The sequence below is a fragment of the Moschus berezovskii genome, chromosome X, assembly GCF_049115385.1.
Source record: "Moschus berezovskii isolate FMDL1 chromosome X, NW_MosBer_1.0, whole genome shotgun sequence".
In the NCBI taxonomy this organism is placed as follows: Eukaryota; Metazoa; Chordata; class Mammalia; order Artiodactyla; family Moschidae; genus Moschus; species Moschus berezovskii.
Window position 1 is genome coordinate 49,143,696 of NC_142488.1, and position 17,842 is coordinate 49,161,537.

The window sequence follows — 17,842 nt, forward strand, 5'->3', positions numbered from 1 at the left end:
AGATTTCTGATACTGTTCACATCTCTACTGCTCATTACTATTTTTGAGACTATGAGGCTGGCTCTGTAACCCTGACTGTGCAGAAGAGGAAATGGAGGCTCTGAGAGGTGAAGTGACTTGCCTGAGATCATAGGGCTCAGTGGGGCAGAGAGAGGCACTAATCTCAGGTGCATTCCAGAGGCACCTTATCTCAGACACATGTGGGGTTCATGGGAAGCACATACATCTCCCATTTGCACACTGCTTTGCCCATGTACTACCCGCTTTCATGAACAGGCCATGCCAGCTTCTCACAGCTGTCCTAGGAGCTGGGCTAGGCAGGACTGGGCACATGCTTTTGCCGCTATTGCTGAGGTAAGGAAACTGAAACTCAGGAAGATGCTGTGACTGAGAACTCAGATCCATAGGACCTCAGAACTGGGTCCAATCCTGTGCTATAAGAGATAAGATCTTTGAGGACCAGAAAAAGAAAAGGCAGGGTCAAGATCACTTGTCTAGGCAGTGGCAGAACTGGGTCAGAGACCTCAGGCAAGTTGCTTCCCTTCTCTGAATCTATTTTGTCATGCATGCAGTGAGAAACAGTAACTCCCATAGAGTATCAGTGAGAACAGAGTGAGGTAGTGAACCAAAAGCACTGGACCCAGCAACTGAAAATGATGAAGACAAAGGCAAGGAGGAGGAGCAGATTGGTTGCCCAGGAAATCTTATGTGTCAGGAGGCTGGGTGGGCCGTGGCAGGCCTCAAAAGCTTAGGGTGACCCTCAGGGTCAGGGAGGCCATGAGGGGTGGGGTTCTGGCTCAATGAAGGGAGATGGAAAGCTGTATATGTTTCTTGGTTGATCAGGAGGGTGGGTGTTTGCAGAGAGGAATGAGAGGTGGGAGTGTCACCACACAGCACTGCGCATCCCTCAAAGGCAGTGGCAACAGACTGCAGTGGTCAGAGCACACACATTTGGGCTCAAAGCATCCTGAGTTCCAGTCCCAGCACTGCCACTTCCTGTGGCAGTGGGACTCAGGGCAAATGTCCTCCCTCTCAGAGCCTCAGGGTCCTCATCCATGGAATGTGCCTGATCATCTGCTCCCTTGAGGCTATCTGGTGATTGCCGTCAAGGCCACGCAAGTCATTGCATGCAAATCATCAGGAACTGAACACGAGTGAATCAGTGAATGCTTGTCCATCAACAAGTGTCCAAGGAGTCAGAGGGCACAGGTCTGGGCTGGGGAGAAAGCTGTGAGAGCTGCCAAGGTGCATGCACACCTCAGCCAAGGCCCCAGCGCATAGTAGGGCCTCAGGAAACACTGGCTGAGATCTGTTGTGACCTTTGGGGTGGAGGACCCCTTGGAAGGACTGAGTGGGGGTGGGAGGGACACCTGCCTTGGTCTTATGTCTGCCCTGCGGTTGAGGAGGTTGGCCACCTCCACAGTGCCAATCGTTGGTTTCTGGGGACCCAAGGTCTGTCCCCAATCCCCAGGACCTGCCGTCCTCCTTGTTCCTGAGGCCTCTCTGCTCTCTTCCTCCTTCCCCACTGGGCTTTCAGCACTGCCCCCTGAAGAGTGTGGGGGAGCAGGACCCAGGTAAAGGCATCCATGGGGAAGAGGGTGGAAGGGAAGAGTGCTTTAATCTTGGAACCCCAGAGAGGTGGTGACATCCCTAGCATCCTGCCTCTGAAATCTGCTCTCTCTTCCTTTCCAGATGAGTTGCCTTATCTCCAGTGCCCTCTGCACACAGTGCTCAAACTTACACCTGTGGCTTATGGTGAGTGCCCCCACCTTCATCTGGGGAAAAGTATATAGGCGCTATGAGCATGCCTGCAGTGCCTACCATTTGTCCAGCAAAGTCCTGAGAGAAATTCCCTGGGTGGATAGTTAGGTGTCTTGGTAGAGGCAGGACTGGTGGCAGCAAGATGACAATGAGGGAAGGACTTAGGTAGCTTCTAAATCTGGGATGTGGTCCCAGCTTTCTCTGTCTCTACCAGAGCACCAATCATATAGCACAAAACTGTAGAAGAGGGGGTCCCCAAAAGGGACCAGAGAAAGGGGGGCTTCCACAGGCTTTGGGCCTCCTATGCCAGCTCCAAACCCCAATGGTACCACCCTTCTCTTTCTTGAGGCTCCCCAGAACTACCTTCTGGCCTTCCACACCTCTGATCTTGCAGTAACCACATAGTTCTCAAAATAAACTTTACCTAGTGTTGGTTGCCCCAAGGTAGTGGCCCCAAGATTCTTTTAGCACTTCAGCACCTAACACAGCTAGAAGGTTCCACAGAGCTCCATCCTTATTACACAGATTAGGTTTCTGTCTCACAGAAAAGAGCTGGGTAGCGGGGCAGAGATCATCTCTTCTCAATTCTCATTCCCATTGACAAGGGAGGCTCGAGGAACACTGAGACTATTAGGGGAAGAGCCTGCCTCTTAGGCCTGATGTCTTCCCCAGACATCACACACCTGGTCTAAATTCCCCTTCCTAAAGGACAGCTATAATCTACACACAGCATGGAGCTGGGGGTGTGGGTGCTGACGGGGAGAGGGAATGATACCTCAGGGGAGACCTGTGCTCACCTGGGTGGCTTATGGATGGATGGGTTGTTCTTTTCCGAGGCTGCAAGGTGGAGTCCATCTACCTGAATGTGGAAGCTGTAAACACACATCGGGAGAAGCCTGAGGTAGGTGAGGGACTCTGTGGCTCAAGCTGGGGTGTTGTGAAAGCACCCTCTCCTGCAGAAAGGCAGCCCCAGTCCCACAGAGCTTGAGTGTTTCCACCAACAGGTAGAAAAACCAGCACCCAGAAATGTAGGAACTGCAGACCAGACTTGAGATATCATAGAAAAGCAGGGCTATAGCAACCCTGCCTTAAAGGACTCTGGCTGAGGTTCCCCCAGGCGTGCCTAAGGAAAGAGTCAGGATCCAGGCATGGCTGAAAGAGGGGAGCCTGGCAGTCAGAACAAGAGGCAAGGAAGGGTGGGAGCTCCAGACTACTGGTTCCTTCCTACTAATATTAGGTTCTTTCCTCTCAGAATGTGGACATCACCCGGGAACCTGAAGAAGCCCTGGACACTGTTCCTGCCCACTACTGAGCCCTTTCTTAGACATCAAACTGCCTCTGTCCTTTCTTGGGTTCACCTTTAGGAGCTGCTATTATTGCTCTTTTCTTACACTGAGAACACTCTGAACTTGGCCTCACTAGAAGAGACCCACTTCCAGTAAAGAAACCTTCATCAGCTTCACAATAGGCATTGGTTTCTAGCTATAAACAAGGAGCTGCCTAGCTCAAGATGAAACTTGTTCCTTCTTAATTCCTATTCTCTGATCAATAAAGACTTCCCTGACTGCCTACAAAAGGAGAAAGGAAGTCATTGTGAGGTTTCTCCTACAAGATTTTCTTAAGATCCTGACCTTATGAAATGGCTCTGGTGCTGTGGGGGTATGGACTGGGTGAGAATTTCCTGGATGAAAGGGCTCTGGAGAAGTATCTCCAAATGTGAAGGTGAAGCATCCATGTGAGTGCCTATGGACTTGTTCCTTGGTGGGCAATGTGACTGGGAACATGACACTTTCATCCCTATATTCAAAGAAGAATCTGTACTGAGACCACAATTCTTTCTTCTCCAACTCTTGTTGCCATCCTGACTGATTTCACAGTCCATATAAATGATCCAAATAATACCCTGGTCACCTAGTGCCCTGCCCCCTCAACTTCAGTGATCACTCCATGGACCTTGGTTGGCATCATCTAGAGTTCTCCCCAGTTTGACATCTTAAATACAAGGATCTCACTATCTGACCACTGGCCCCTTATTCCTTATAACTCTGTGTCATCCTCCCACACAGCAGGCATGTATGTAGTATTTCTTGAATGAACAATACTTACCTTGCACTACATCGAGTATAAGTTCTTTGATTCCTTCAGTATCTCCCAATACATCAGTCCTCTCCCTCTTCATTTCTCTTCCATCCCTGGCCATCTTGGATCCTACTTTCTATCTCTTCAGCTAATCTCCAGGCAGCTACTATGGGCAGGTACCAGCAACCCAGTTGTGAAGATACAGACTCATACAGATCCTGCCTTTTTTTTTTCCTTTTTGTCCTCCCATCACAACCACCAGTAAGACACTAAACCTTGTATAATCCACATCAATTTTTATTGGGATCTATTACAGGGTTGATGATCACTGCTTGAAGCAAATCTACATTTATCTGCTTCCACAGCCACCATTAAATTCTGTTCAAAGTCAGGGCCACTCTCTATTCTCTGGTATTCTATCCATCCCACCTTCTCAAGGATAAGCTGATTCAGTCAGTTCCTGATTATTCCACATCTATATCCTGTCCTTCTCTATTGGCTTTTGCACCCATAGTCTATGCAACATGCTTGGGTCTCTCTCCTATCCCAAGAAAATCCTCCGTTGTTGCCATGTCCACCTTTAGTTATATCCCTCTCTATCTCTCCATTCTTAGATATCTCAAAATGAAGCCATACTTAATCTCAAGAACCTGCTCCCTTTGCCTTCTGTTCCAGGCTTCCCCTTCTAGATCTTGACTTAGGATATTTTCTGCTGGTCTGCTATGCTTTCCCCAAGACTCTATCCCACTGAAGTTATACTTTCCTTTCAGTCTAAAGCTAGAGCCCATCTTCCCCAAAGAGCGAAGCTGATTTTTGCTCTTCTATGAAACCAAAATGTCACCCACATCAACGTAAGCACATTAAAAGACAGAACAAACTGAAATTCATTTTGCAAATTTAATGTAACTATGATACAAAATATGATAGGACACAAAAAGCAAAGAACAAAGCAGAATTGGCAAACAAATTATTTCCATAGCATGTCACCCTCAACTCATTGATAATATCTGCTAAGACTGTTACACGGACAAAGATTCCAAGGATGTACCTTGGCTCCATGGGAAGGACTGCTGCAATTCATTAGCAATATCTGTCAACATGAGAAATAAACCTGAAAACAAAACACCAAACGAAAACACATTTTAGCACCAAATATACTATATTCTCATACTTCATTCATTGTGCTCATCTCCCCACACTGCCCTCCCACCTTGAGGGTTTCTTGTAACATCTTACAGCTCTTATACCCATCCCCATGGGCCTTGGTTATGGAAATGTTGCAATTACCTGAAACCTCACTAGACATAGGAGAAGCTACAGGCACCAAGGCTAGTGGCTCCACCACCAAAGCTAGCAGCATTGCTCAGTCCACTGCCATAGCTAGCACTACTGCCTGGTCCACCGTTGAAGCCAGCACTGGTGCTCAGTCCACTGCCAAAGCCAACAATAGAACTGGGTCCACCAATAAAGCTGGTGCTGGTGCTGAGATTGCCAGTAAAGCCAGTGATGGTGCTGGAACCACTGCCAAAGCAAATGATGGTGCTCAGTCCTCCATCGAAGCTGGTATTAGGCCCACCACCAAAGTTATCACTGGTGGTGATGCCACTACTAAAGTCAGCACTGGTGCCAAGTGTGCTGCCAAAACCAGCATTTCTGCCCAATCCACCATCAAAGACATTGCTGGAGATCATTCCCCACTGAAGCCAGAGCTGGTACTCAGTCCACCATGAAATCCAGTGCTGGTGTTTAACCCATCGCCAAAGTTGAAACTGGTACTGGTGCTAAGTCCATCACCAAAACTGGCACTGGTAGGACCACTAAAACAGGTGCTAGGAGGGTCAAAGCAGAAGCTGGTGCTGGGAGCTCCAGCAAAGCCAATGCTGATGCTAGGAGCACTGCCAAAGTCACTAGAGGTGTTAAGTGCCCCACTGAAGTCACAAAACACCTTGTCAAAGCCAGAGTTGATGCTGGGTACACTGCTGAATTCCTAGAATGGCGACGTTCACTCTTGCCATCTCCTGTCTGACCACTTCCAATTTGCTTGATTCATGGACCTAACATTCCAGGTTCCTATGCAATATTGCTCTTTACAGCATTGGACCTTGCTTCTATCACCAGTCACATCCACAACTGGGTATTGGTTTTGCTTTGGCTCCATCCCTTCATTCTTTCTGGAATTATTTCTCTACTGATCTCCAGTAGCATATTGGGCACTTAGCAGCCTGGGGAGTTCCTCTTTCAGTATCCTATCATTTTGCCTTTTCATACTGATCATGGGGTTCCCAAGGATGGAGTAGCCATCATGGTCAACAAGAGTCTGAAATGCAGTACTTGGATGCAATGTCAAAAATGACAGAATGATCTCTGTTCATTTCCAAGGCAAACCATTCAATACCACAGTAATCCAAGCCTATTCCCAAACCAGTAACACTGAAGAAGCTGAAGTTGAATGGTTCTATGAAGATTTACAAGACCTTTAGAATTAACACCCCAAAAAGATGTCCTTTCCATTATAGGGGACTGGAATGCAAAAGTAGGAAGTCAAGAAACACCTGGAGTAACAGGCAAGTTTGGTCTTGGAGTACACAATGAAGCAGGGCAAAGGCTAATAGAGTTTTGCCAAGAGAACACACTGGTCATAGCAAACACCCTCTTCAACAACACAAGAGAAGACTCTACACATGGACATCAACAGATGGTCGACAACGAAATCAGATTGATTATAGTCTTTGCAGTCAAAGATGGAGAAGCTCTATACAGTCTGCAAAAACAAGACCAGGAGCTGACTGTGGCTCAGACCATGAACTCCTTATTGACAAATTCAGACTTAAATTAAAGAAAGTAGGGAAAACCACTAGACCATTCAGATATGACCTAAATCAAATCCCTTATGATTATACAGTGGAAGTGAGAAATAGATTTAACGGATTTATCTGATAGAGTGCCTGATGAACTATGGACAGAGGTTCATGACATTGTACAGGAGACAGGGTCCAAGATCATCCCCATGGAAAAGAAATGCAAAAAAGCAAAATGGCTGTCTGAGGAGGCCTTACAAATAGCTGTGAAAAGAAGAGAAGTGAAAAGCAAAGGAAAAAGGGAAATATATAAGCATCTGAATGCAGAGTTCCAAAGAATAGCAAGGAGAGATTAAAAAAAAAAAAAGGCTTCCTCGGCGATCAATGCAAAGAAATAGAGGGACACAACAGAATGGGAAAGACCAGAGATCTCTTCAAGAAAATTAGAGATACCAAGGGAATATTTCATGCAAAGATGGGCTCGATAAAGGCCAGAAATGATATGGACCTAACAGAAGCAGAAGATATTAAGAAGAGGTGGCAAGTATACACAGAAGAACTGTACAAAAAAAGATCTTCACGACCCAGATAATCTTGATGGTGTGATCACTCACTTAGAGCTGCTAGACATCCGGGAATGTGAAGTCAAGTGGGCCTTAGAAAGCATCACTACAAATAAAGCTAGTGGAGGTGATGGAATTCCAGTTGAGCTATTTCAGATCCTGAAAGATGATGCTGTGAAAGTGCTGCACTCAATATGCTAGAAAATTTGGAAAACTCAGCAGTGGCCATAGGACTGGAAAAGGTCAGTCTTCATCCCAATCCCAAAGAAAGGCAATGCCAAAGAATGCTCAAACTACAGCACAACTGCACTCATCTCACATGCTAGTAAAGGGATGCTCAAAATTCTCCAAGCCAGGCTTCAGCAATACATGAACTGTGAACTTCCAGATGTTCAAGCAGGTTTTAGAAAAGGCAGAGGAACCAGAGATCAAATTGCCAACATCCGCTGGATCATGGAGAAAGCAAGAGAGTTCCAGAGAAACATCTATTTCTGCTTTATTGACTATGCCAAAGCCTTTGATTGTGTGGATCACAATAAACTGTGGAAAATTCTGAAAGAGATGGGAATACCAGACCACCTGACCTGCCTCTTGAGAAACCTATATGCAGGTCAGGAAGCAACATTTAGAACTGGACAAGGAACAACAGACTGGTTCCAAATGGGAAAAGGAGTATGTCAAGGCTGTATATTGTCACCCTGCTTATTTAACTTATATACAGAGTACATCATGAGGAATGCTCGACTGGAAGAAGCACAAGTTGGAATCAAGATTGCTGGGAGAAATATCAATAACCTCAGATATGCAGATGACACCACCCTTATGCCAGAAAGTGAAGAGGAACTAAAAAGCTTCTTGATGAAAGTGAAAGAGGAGAGTGAAAAAGTTGGCTTAAAGCTCAACATTCAGAAAACAAAGATCATGGCATCTGGTCCCATCACTTCATGGGAAATAGATGGGGAAACAGTGGAAACAGTGTCAGACTTTATTTTGGGGGGGCTCCAAAATAGCACAGATGGTGATTGCAGCCATGAAATTAAAAGACACTTACTCCTTGGAAAGAAAGTTATGACCAACTTATATAACATATTAAAAAGCAGAGATATTACTTTGTCAACAAAATTCAGTCTAGTCAAGGCTATGGTTTTTCCAGTGGTCATGTATGGATATGAGAGTTGGACTGTGAAGAAAGCTGAGTGCTGAAGAATTGATGCTTTTGAACTGTGGTGTTGGAGAAGACTCTTGAGAGTCCCTTGGACTGCAAGGAGTTCCAATCAGTCCATCCTAAAGGAGATCAGTCCTGGGTGTTCTTTGGAAGGACTGATATTGAAGCTGAAACTCCAATATTTTTGCCACCTGATGCGAAGAGCTGACTCATTTGAAAAGACCCTGATTCTGGGAAAGATTGAGAGCAGGAGGAGAAGGGGACGACGGAGAATGAGATGGCTGGATGGCATCACTGACTCGATGGATATGAGTTTGGGTAAAGTCCAGGAGCTGGTGATGCACAGGGAGGCCTGGCGTGCTGCAATTCATGGGGTTGCAAAGAGCTGGACATGACTGAGCAACTGAACTGAAGTGAACTGAACACTGATGAAGCCAGCACTGGTGCCGTATGTGTCACCAAAGCCAAGACTGGTGCTGAGTGTATCACCAAAGTCAGTGCAACTGCTGAAAGAGCTACTAAAGGAGACACTGGTACTGAGTACACCATCAAAACCAGTGCTGGTGTTAGAAGAGCCACCAAAGCAGATACTGGTACTAAGTGTGCCACCAAAGCTGACACTAGAACTGGGAGAACCACCAAAGTAGACACTAGTGCTGAGTGTGCCACCTAGGCAAGTGCTGGTGCTAAGTGCACCACTAAAGACTGCACTGTTGCCAAGTGTTCTGCCAAGGCTGGTGCTCGTAATGAGTGCATCACTGAAACCAGCAGGGGTACTGAGTGTGCCTCTAAAACCAGAGCTGACCACACCACTGAATTTGGCACTGGTGCAAGGTGTGCCACCAAAGCTAATACTGGCTTCACTGCTGAAACTAGAGCTGGTGTTGGCTGTACCACTGAAGCTAATGCTGGCTCCACCACTGAAAGTGGAGCAAGTGCTGGGTGTGCCATCAAAGCAAATGCTGGCTACACTGCTGAAGCTAGCACTGGTGCTGCATGTGCCACCAAAGCTAATACCAGCTCTGCCACCAAAGCCATTACCAGGGCTAGGTACACCACTGAAGCTAATACTAGAACCATCGCTATAGCTAGCCCTGGTGCTAGCTCCTCTGCTGAAGTCAATGCTGGCACTGGCGTGTGCATTTTCTTGGGTTCTGGCCTCAATTTCAAGTGAAAATCTGTTCCAGGCCCGAGCATCATCGCCTAACATCATCCTTTGTTAGGCAGTTGATATCCATGTCATCCCAATTCCAGGGCCCAGCCACAGCTTTCTCTCCAATCCCCATTTGGGTTCTTGCCTCAGCCCTGGCCTCAGCCTCAGCTATAGCCACAGCTGCAGCTTGGACTTGCATCTCCACTGCTTCCTTGTACTGCACGGCCCAGTCCTTGGGGGTCTTTCTTTTGCACCAGAAATGAGAATTACAATCATTATAATAAAAACTAACATTTGTAATTATGTATTAAGTATGTACTTTGTATAAAACTAAGAGTAGCATTTTAAAAAATTCTTAGTTGTTAGGGCTCTATCATGGGTCAGTCCAGAGATCCAATTTCAGTTCTGATAATTTAGGTGCTATGTGACCTTGGACAAGCTACTTAATGTCACTGAGCCTAAAGTCTTCATCTTTGTCTTAATACTGACTCTCTTATTGCAAATGAACTGTAAGCTGCCCATCACTGTATACTGCTTTCCCCAGTCAGGGACACCCTGTACCCTTAATATGTCAAGTCAAGGCATCTCTCCTATTACCTTGCATGGTAAGAGATAAGGAGAAATGATAAGAGAGTAAGTATGTTATGGACTGAATGCTTTTGTCCCTCCAAAATTAATATGTTGAAGCATCAACCTCGAATGTGACTATATCTGGAGGTAGGGCATTTCTGAAAGTAAAGTTTAATGATAGGTGGGTTCCTGATCCAATAAGATTAGTGTCCTTTTAAGAAGAGGCTCTCCCATTATACAGAGTGAAGTAAGTCAGAAAGAGAAGAACAAATATCATATATTAATGCATATATATGGAATCTAGAAACACGGTACTGATGAACCTATTTGCAGGGCAGCAATGGAGACACAGACATAGAGAACAGGCTTATGGACATGGAGCGGGTGCAAGAAGGGAGAGGGTTGGACAAATGGAAAGAGCAGCATAGAAACATATACAGTACCATATGTAAAACAAGTAGCCAGTGGGGATTTGCTGTATGATGCAGAGAGCTAAACCCGGTGCTCTGTGAAAATCTAGAGGGCTGGGATCAGAGGGAGGTTCAAGAGTATGGGAACATGTGTATACCTATGGCTGATTTATGTTAATAAATGCAGAAACCAACAAAATATTGTCAGGCAATTATCCTCCAATTAAAAATAAATATTTATTTTAAAAAGAAGAATTCTCTCCACCATGAACACAGCAAGAGTTCATGAACGCATGAACTCTGCAAGCCAGGAAGAGAGGTTTCATTAGAAACTAATGCTCCTGGACCTTGATCTAGGACTTCCAGCCTTCAGGACTATAATAAAATGTTTCTGTTTTTGTTTTGTTTGTTTGTTTTTTGGCTACACCAGGCTTTAGTTGTGGCATGAGAGTGAATTCTTAGTTGGGGCATGTGGGACCTAGTTCCCTGACCACGGATTGAATCCCAGCCCCCTGCATTGGGAGTGTAGAGTCTTAGCCACTGGACCACCTGGGAAGTTCCTGTTTCTATTGTTTAAACTACTCAGTTAATGATATTTTGTTATAGCAGTTAAGGAGACTAATATAAAGTATGAATAATGAATGAAATGATGTGAACTTTATGTCAAGCAGCATTCTGGGACATAAATTAAGTTCCATAATGTTTATATATGAACTGCAGGCTACCCTGTACCTGTCCATTCCTGTACACTGCCTGCCCCAGCCAGGGGCATCCTATACCCTTAATATGCCAAGTAAGGGAAGTTTATTACCTTGCAGGCAAACTTGAGAACTTTCATCTTGCTAGTCTCATGGTAGGAGTGCAAGCCCCAGAAGAACTCATATTCAGGTGGTCTGCTGTTGGGGACCCTCTTGTATTCCAGGTACCTTGGAGAAAGGAAATGAAATTTGCTTCTAACCAAGCAAACCTGTTGTCTAACCACTTGGTTCCAGATGGCAACCTCCTCCAGTCAAGTACTAAACTCAGCTCCTGGAGAAGGATTTCCAAGGCCCTCCTTCCCCAGACTAACTCCAAAACATATTTCATGGTCTTAACCTCCAATATCGAGCCATTTCCCATTGGCTCTGTACAAAGAAGTCACTTGGTGTTACATGGGAGGCATGTATAGGTTATGGTGTCACAGGGAGGCCAAAATATTCTGCCACCTGTGAGGAGTAAACCCAAGTTTCTATTGGGTGTGTTGTAAACAGAGAAGCCATTCTCTGGGCATTCTGCTCTGAGCACACCCCGTAGCAAGGGTTTTGTGTTTGGTCTGGCCCAGCCCTGGTATGGTCCACCATGGTAATTGTGGACAGGACTCACTTAGTTCTAGGAAACATAATGCCCATATGTCTAAAGTTAGTGTAAGAAAAGGGCTGATCAAGCACTTTCAGGACCAGACTGGCACACCCAGAACACTTCAGATTCTGACAAGACCCCCAAACACCACTTACTTTTGCTTCACAAAGTCGTCTGTGATGAGCTTCCTCACTTCCCCAAAGAGTGAGTGCCCTACCCCGATAATGGGAAAAATAACCTATGAACCAAGATCAGATCTTCCCACATGGGGACAGAGGCATTTCCCAATGTGGAAGAGACCTCTCTAGTACAGGAGGCCATCTCAATTAAGTCAGGAAAGTAATGAACACAGAGTCACTAGAAGCAGGCAGCTGAGGTCAGATGGTTCTTATCAGGGATTCCCTAAGGTCTATCTTATATATCAGATTAGAACAGAAAGTGGACATAGGAGAAAGAGGAAGCAGAGAGTTCAGGACCATTTCCCTATCCATCCAGGTCAGAACTCTGGACCCAGTCCAGCACATCTGCCCAGCCCACCAGACCACCAGGCTGATGAAATCCTGGGACCATTCTCTCTTGCCAAAGGACAACACGGACAGCAAGCACTGACAGAGCCCAATCATACCCAGGGTGCAGCTCCAACTTGTGCAGCACCTCCTAGATGACAGCTGCAAAGGGAGGCAAAAGGAAACAGGGATAGAAAATGAACGTGTGCAATTTTGACCATGACTGCCCCCCACATTCAGCTGCCAACCCAGCCACTTACCCTCATTGGCCTTGTTGCCATTCATAAAAATGACACTCAGAATCACCATGAGAAAATCTAGTTTGGGTGTGTCCTTGGTCCTAGGGGAATAATGGGACAGAGAGAAGGTTTACATACAGCTGCTGCTGCTAAGTCGCTTCAGTTGTGTCCGACTCTGTGCAGCCCCATAGATTGCAGCCCACCAGGCTCCCCCATCCCTGGGATTCTCCAGGCAAGAACACTGGAGTGGGTTGCCATTTCCTTCTCCAATGCATGAAACTGAAAAGTGAAAGTGAAGTCACTCAGTAGTGTCCAACTCTTCGTGACCCCATGGACTGAAGCCTACCAGGCTCCTCCGTCCATGGGATTTTCCAGGCAAGAGTACTGGAATGGGGTGCCATTGCCTTCTTACATACAGCAGCCATATGCAAAACAAAACAAAAAACACACCAGCCAGCTCACTAGGCTAGCTTCTCCCAGATTCTTCGGATATGGGAGAATTCTGCCCAGTCTATGCTTCAAGCTCTATATGATCCTGGGCAAAGCACTTAGGACTTTGAGCCTAGTCTCCTATTCATAAAATGGGAAAATTACATTCTCCTCTCCCCAGGTTACTGAGAGGATAGAATGTTTGTCAGCCTGGTATGATCCGGGCACCCAGCCAATGTGAGTCCCTTCTTTTTCTTCCAGACCCCTCAGTTCCAAGAGAATTCTAGGCATAGCCCCACTGATGCTCCTGCCCATCAACCATCATGATTCACTCACACCAGGAAGCCTTCCCTTGAGAATCACTCTACCAAGCCTGATAGGAAGAGACAGGGAAGCTTCTAGAGAAACAGAAAATCTGACAGTAGGAGTAACTCAGGCTTCTACACCCTCCAGACAATCATAAAGGGACACCACTCCTGTGTGCAGGGCTCCAACTACGTGTGGATGATAGAAAAGGGGGTTTTAGGCTCTGTCTTTCCTGACTTCCTAAGGGGATGTGGGGACAAAAGACAAGGATGGAGTAGTACCAGGAACAACAACAAAAAAAAATCAGAAGCCTCCTTCCCACTGCAGCCCTTTCCCAGCTTACATTCTCAGTATGCCTGTAGAGGATTCCTGAATGCTGATTAGAATATACAAGCTACTTTATCAATTTCCTTCAGATTGACTTGAAACATATGCCAAGTAAAAGAATAGCGTCTGAGATCACAAAATTCAGCCTAGGCATCAATGAGCTGGCTGAGCATCCCAGTTTCCTGTTTACCTAGGATTTGTGAGTGTGTGTAAGAAATTAGTAAGATAATGCACAGAAAGCATTTAGCTAAGTGGTTGGCACACAGCAAACAGATAACAAATGTATTATTGTTACTAAATCATCTTTATGATTAATGGGACTCTAGGGAGACAGCGAATGGGAAATGGAAGGGAGAAGTGAATATCTGAAATATACTACAGGATGTGTCCAGCAGTGAATAGAAGCTAGGATTGAGTTGGGTGGCTTGGGTCTTAGTTGTACCTGCTGTGTGACCCCAGGCTAGTCTATGCCTCTCCCTAGGCCACCATCTGCTCATCTGCATGGGGATGGGGCTGGATTAGTCAGTCTCTGTGGTTCCCTGCAAAGGGATGTGTACACCTTTGTTCCATTCAAGAGTTCCCCATTGTGTCCATCCCCTAGAGGATACCCCTTCACCTTCTCCAGACCATAGCTTGCTCATTCAATGATCTCTGAGAAATATTCATCATATTCTTGGATGACATCCTTCAGCATGTCTGCAGGAAGGGAGAGGAGGGAACAGTTGGGATGAGAAGGGGCCACAGAGCTGTAGTCCTTTTGCCAGCCCTGTGGGGTCAGTATAGTCTGAGTCGTGAACAGTGTTAATGGGAGATGCCAGCCATGACAGAGTGTGAAAAGGACAGGGGGGTACATGTGAGAGAATGAAGAGGCCATAAAACTAAATGGTTACTCCTATGTCAGGGAGGAGAGGGGAGTAGAAAAGACAGCTTAGGGAGGAGGGTTGGTATGACTCTACCTGAGCGGTTGATGGGGCTCTTTGTCTGGTCCTTAACCAACAGGTATTTCACCAGTTTATTTGCCTGGGAGAAGAGGAATACATGGGGAGATCTCAATATGCTTTCATAAAACTTATAAGAATGACAGAGAAGAGGGTAGGTGAAGAAGAGAAGAGACTGAGCAGCACTGGATTCTTACCCTTTCTTGCAAAATGGCCACATCTCATGATATCAGAGGCCACTGGCCCCATGGGATCCGCCTATAATTACCATCACCTCTCTCATCCTTATTCAGATTCTTGGACTACATCATCAGAAAGAAGAACGATCCAAAATCATCAGATGAAAGAGATGGCTTTGTCTCCTCATGCTGTCTGTTGCTGAAAGTCCCCTAAACCCTCCCTGTAGTGGGTCCTGACTTTACCATTAACCACACTGAGTCCTAGATTCGTCTTTTACTGTCTTCCAGGCAGGAGTTTTATTTTCCTGCCAGACAGGAGCAACCCAAGGGCAGGGTCTGTTTATTTCTCTTTTTGTGGCCACCACTGGCTCTACAAGCTCTACCCCTTCAACGAGTCACTTCACCTTTCTGGGACTTGGTTTTCTTATCTGTAAAACTGGGACCTAGCTGGTACAAGTTACTTTAAAACATAAAAATATATCTTGTGTAACTATACCTAACACAAAGCCTGGCACATTCTAACTACTATGTAAATACAAGTTGAATGAATTCTATCTGTGATGTATCTAAGTGTATCGATGTCTTATTTCCACACCAATCTGTGAACTGCCGAGGAGCAATAATTACATCCCAATCTTCTCAGCATCTCTCACAGCCTATGCGAATGCAGGGACTGGCTCAGGGTATAAAGATTCAGTAAACTTTTATAGAACAAGTAAACAAACCAGGAGGAAAGCAATGGAAAATAAGTACAAAGTTAAGGATGGTGATGTCAGAGATCTCACCTTTTGGTTCCTCTTTCCCCAGGTCCTGGTTGTGGGCTCCAAACTAAACTGAGCCAGGTAGTCATCTGCCAGGGCCTGGACAGAAGCAGCAACCTGAGTCTCAAGGGCACTTATGTGGGTCTGAGAGGTATCCATCTTGGCCTGGATCCCTTGGTCAACTTGAGTCTGGCTTTCGGTTGTTTGGGTTAATGTCAACCTTGCGAGCCATGTACCCTCTCTTGACCCAGAGGGTGGCTACTAGGGGTTGGTTTGTGACCATTTGACTGGCAGGTAGGGCCTCAGAGATCTCACAGGAAGATTTTGGGCCCTCATAGACAACTTTCTTACCCTTGGATTTTGGGGGCCAGATAGCTGCTGCTGAGGCTTCAGTCTGCCTGGTAGCTATCTCAGTGGCATCTGGGGCCTCTGGCAGCTCAGTATCAGTATTTGCGCCCTTAACAATAAAATTGCTTTCTTGGCTTTGGAGGCTTTCTTAGTTCAGATGGAGGTAATTTGGCTGTGGGTGGTAGCTGTGTAAATAGTGGATGGAGCCAGTGAGATATCAGTGGCACTAGCTATGAACTTATTGTCAGCCTTCTTAGCCTTGGAAACTTGCTTAGGCGTGGTGGGGCCTAACAAGGCTTGAGAATTGGCTGACTCATTGGCAGTTGGAGCCTGGATAGTCTGAAGAATGACTAGCAGGTATAGGGTCTGCAAGAGTAACTTGATCTGTGTAGTGACACTCTCACTGTCAATTGGAAATTGGAAGCCTTGGGTTGCCTTAGCAGTAACTTTCTTTGTCTTGTTGGATTTCTTAGGCAAAGCAGTGAATAAAGAAGCCTGAGTATTGGCTACCTCAGTGGTAGCTGAAGCCTGGTTGATCTGGGGAATGATTGGCAGATTTAAAGCTGGAAAAGTTACTTTAGACTTGGTGGTGGTAATCACACTGGCAGATGGAACTGGAGGGTCAGTGGGAACAGTCTGAGTGATAGCCTTAATAGGGACCTTCTTGGTCTTGTTTTTCTTCAACTGGCTGGCAACTGGTGGGTCCATGGCCGGGGGTCCTTTGTTGCTGCCAACTGGGTATGTATCAGCAAGACACTGTCTTCTGTTGTCTCAGCCTGTACATCTGGAGGGAAGTGAAGCCCTAGGCTCACAGTGGGAGGCAGAGGGGCCTACACACTTAAGACTATGATGTATTGAGTCATCTGGCCTCCCTAGAGCCCACCCTTTCAACAAAACCTCCCCCTCCTTTGAACGATTATTTGAAGGGGAGGGTAAAGAAAGAGAAAGGGAGCAAGAAATAGGCAGGTTTTCCTCACCTCCTCCTCCACCATGCAAGGGAGAACTGAAAGAGGTTAGGTAGGGAGTTATGCAACCACAGAGTGGTAGGGGCTCAACAGCAGTAAATGAACTCAGAACAGGGTAGATGGCCTGCAGAGAGGCCTCACCTGGAACAGGGTCATCTTATAATTGGAGTCATTTCTCCTATTCATTTTTCTGGAGGGCCAAGAAACAGCTGAGCCTAATGGGAAGGGGCCTGAGTTAGGAAAGAATGAGAGGGAGGTGGAGATTCATGTGGCCTCCTGCCAATCCTAAGGAAGGGGTTCTCATCAAACCTTGAGCCCCAAACCCTTCAACTACTGGGTTCTCATACCTAGAAACCCAGATGGTCTGGCTTCCAAATCCTAGCTCCTTTTGCTTCCAAGAAACAGTAAGTCAGTTCTCCGACCCCTTCCCCTTTACCCTACACAGGCCCCTTACCGCAACTCTATAGTGCGCATGTGCACCAACCAGAGGTGTAGGGGCAACCGCTGGCGCTGAGTGCTCATGTGCTTTGGTGGACTGAACTGTGACCACCTCAATCTCACATAAGGTCTCTGCTCTCAGAGCAGCAGAACATCGAGACTCCACCCGTGACAAACTCTTTCTAACTGCATCTCATCTCATTTCAACCCTACTCCCAACACCTCCCCCTCCACCTCCACTCTGCAGTACCTCTTCTTACAGCCCCTCCCGCCCCCAACACCATCCACCTCTCCTCTGTAGTACAGTGGTGCACCGCACCGCCCCTTTTCGAAACGCCCCCTCCCTCCACTCTACAGTACTTCCCCCGCACCTCTTCTTCCCTTTACATGCTCCCTCCCTCCGTCTACAGTAAATCCCTACACGCCCCCTCCCCAGCACTGCTTCCCTACTCCCACGTCTGCAAGTGACCATCCCGCCCTTACTACAAACATGGTTGCCCCACCCATAAATCCAACGATATCAGGCTTTTGTGTGATCCTTGTTCCCAAACGCTACCAGGTTCTGTCCC

At 46.4% G+C, this 17,842-nt stretch overlaps 2 protein-coding genes and 1 non-coding gene across 8 annotated transcripts in view; 1 reads left to right on the forward strand and 2 right to left on the reverse strand.

Annotated features, from left to right (window-relative positions):
• Nucleotides 1-10,783, forward strand: part of PFKFB1 (6-phosphofructo-2-kinase/fructose-2,6-biphosphatase 1) — a 111,624-nt gene extending 100,841 nt beyond the window's left edge. For 3 of the 6 annotated variants that reach the window (XM_055393606.2, XM_055393607.2, XM_055393605.2), the window contains 3 exons: nt 1,693-1,755; nt 2,598-2,662; nt 3,014-10,780. In XM_055393606.2, the coding sequence (XP_055249581.1) occupies nt 1,693-1,755; nt 2,598-2,662; nt 3,014-3,073 (188 nt within the window). In that variant the 3' untranslated portion in view covers nt 3,074-10,780. Of the gene's footprint in view, nt 1-1,692; nt 1,756-2,597; nt 2,663-3,013 lie in introns of all 6 variants that reach the window. The other 3 variants (XM_055393609.2, XM_055393610.2, XM_055393611.2) reach the window with 3 other exon arrangements.
• Nucleotides 5,139-17,042, reverse strand: TRO (trophinin). Its single transcript, XM_055437584.2, is given in 18 exon segments — nt 5,139-5,536; nt 5,539-5,827; nt 8,791-9,573; nt 9,575-9,764; nt 10,405-10,412; nt 11,311-11,425; nt 11,993-12,050; nt 12,604-12,683; nt 13,661-13,715; nt 13,718-13,748; nt 14,261-14,340; nt 14,601-14,664; nt 14,780-14,884; nt 15,547-15,739; nt 15,741-15,988; nt 15,991-16,583; nt 16,586-16,700; nt 16,977-17,042. Coding segments are annotated over 18 exon segments (3,450 nt in total). The 5' UTR covers nt 17,022-17,042.
• On the reverse strand, nt 11,660-11,788 carry LOC129535348 (small nucleolar RNA SNORA11). The gene has a single exon (XR_008681623.1). It is a non-coding gene; the product is annotated as a small nucleolar RNA SNORA11 (small nucleolar RNA).
• Nucleotides 17,043-17,842: the final 800 nt, after the last annotated feature.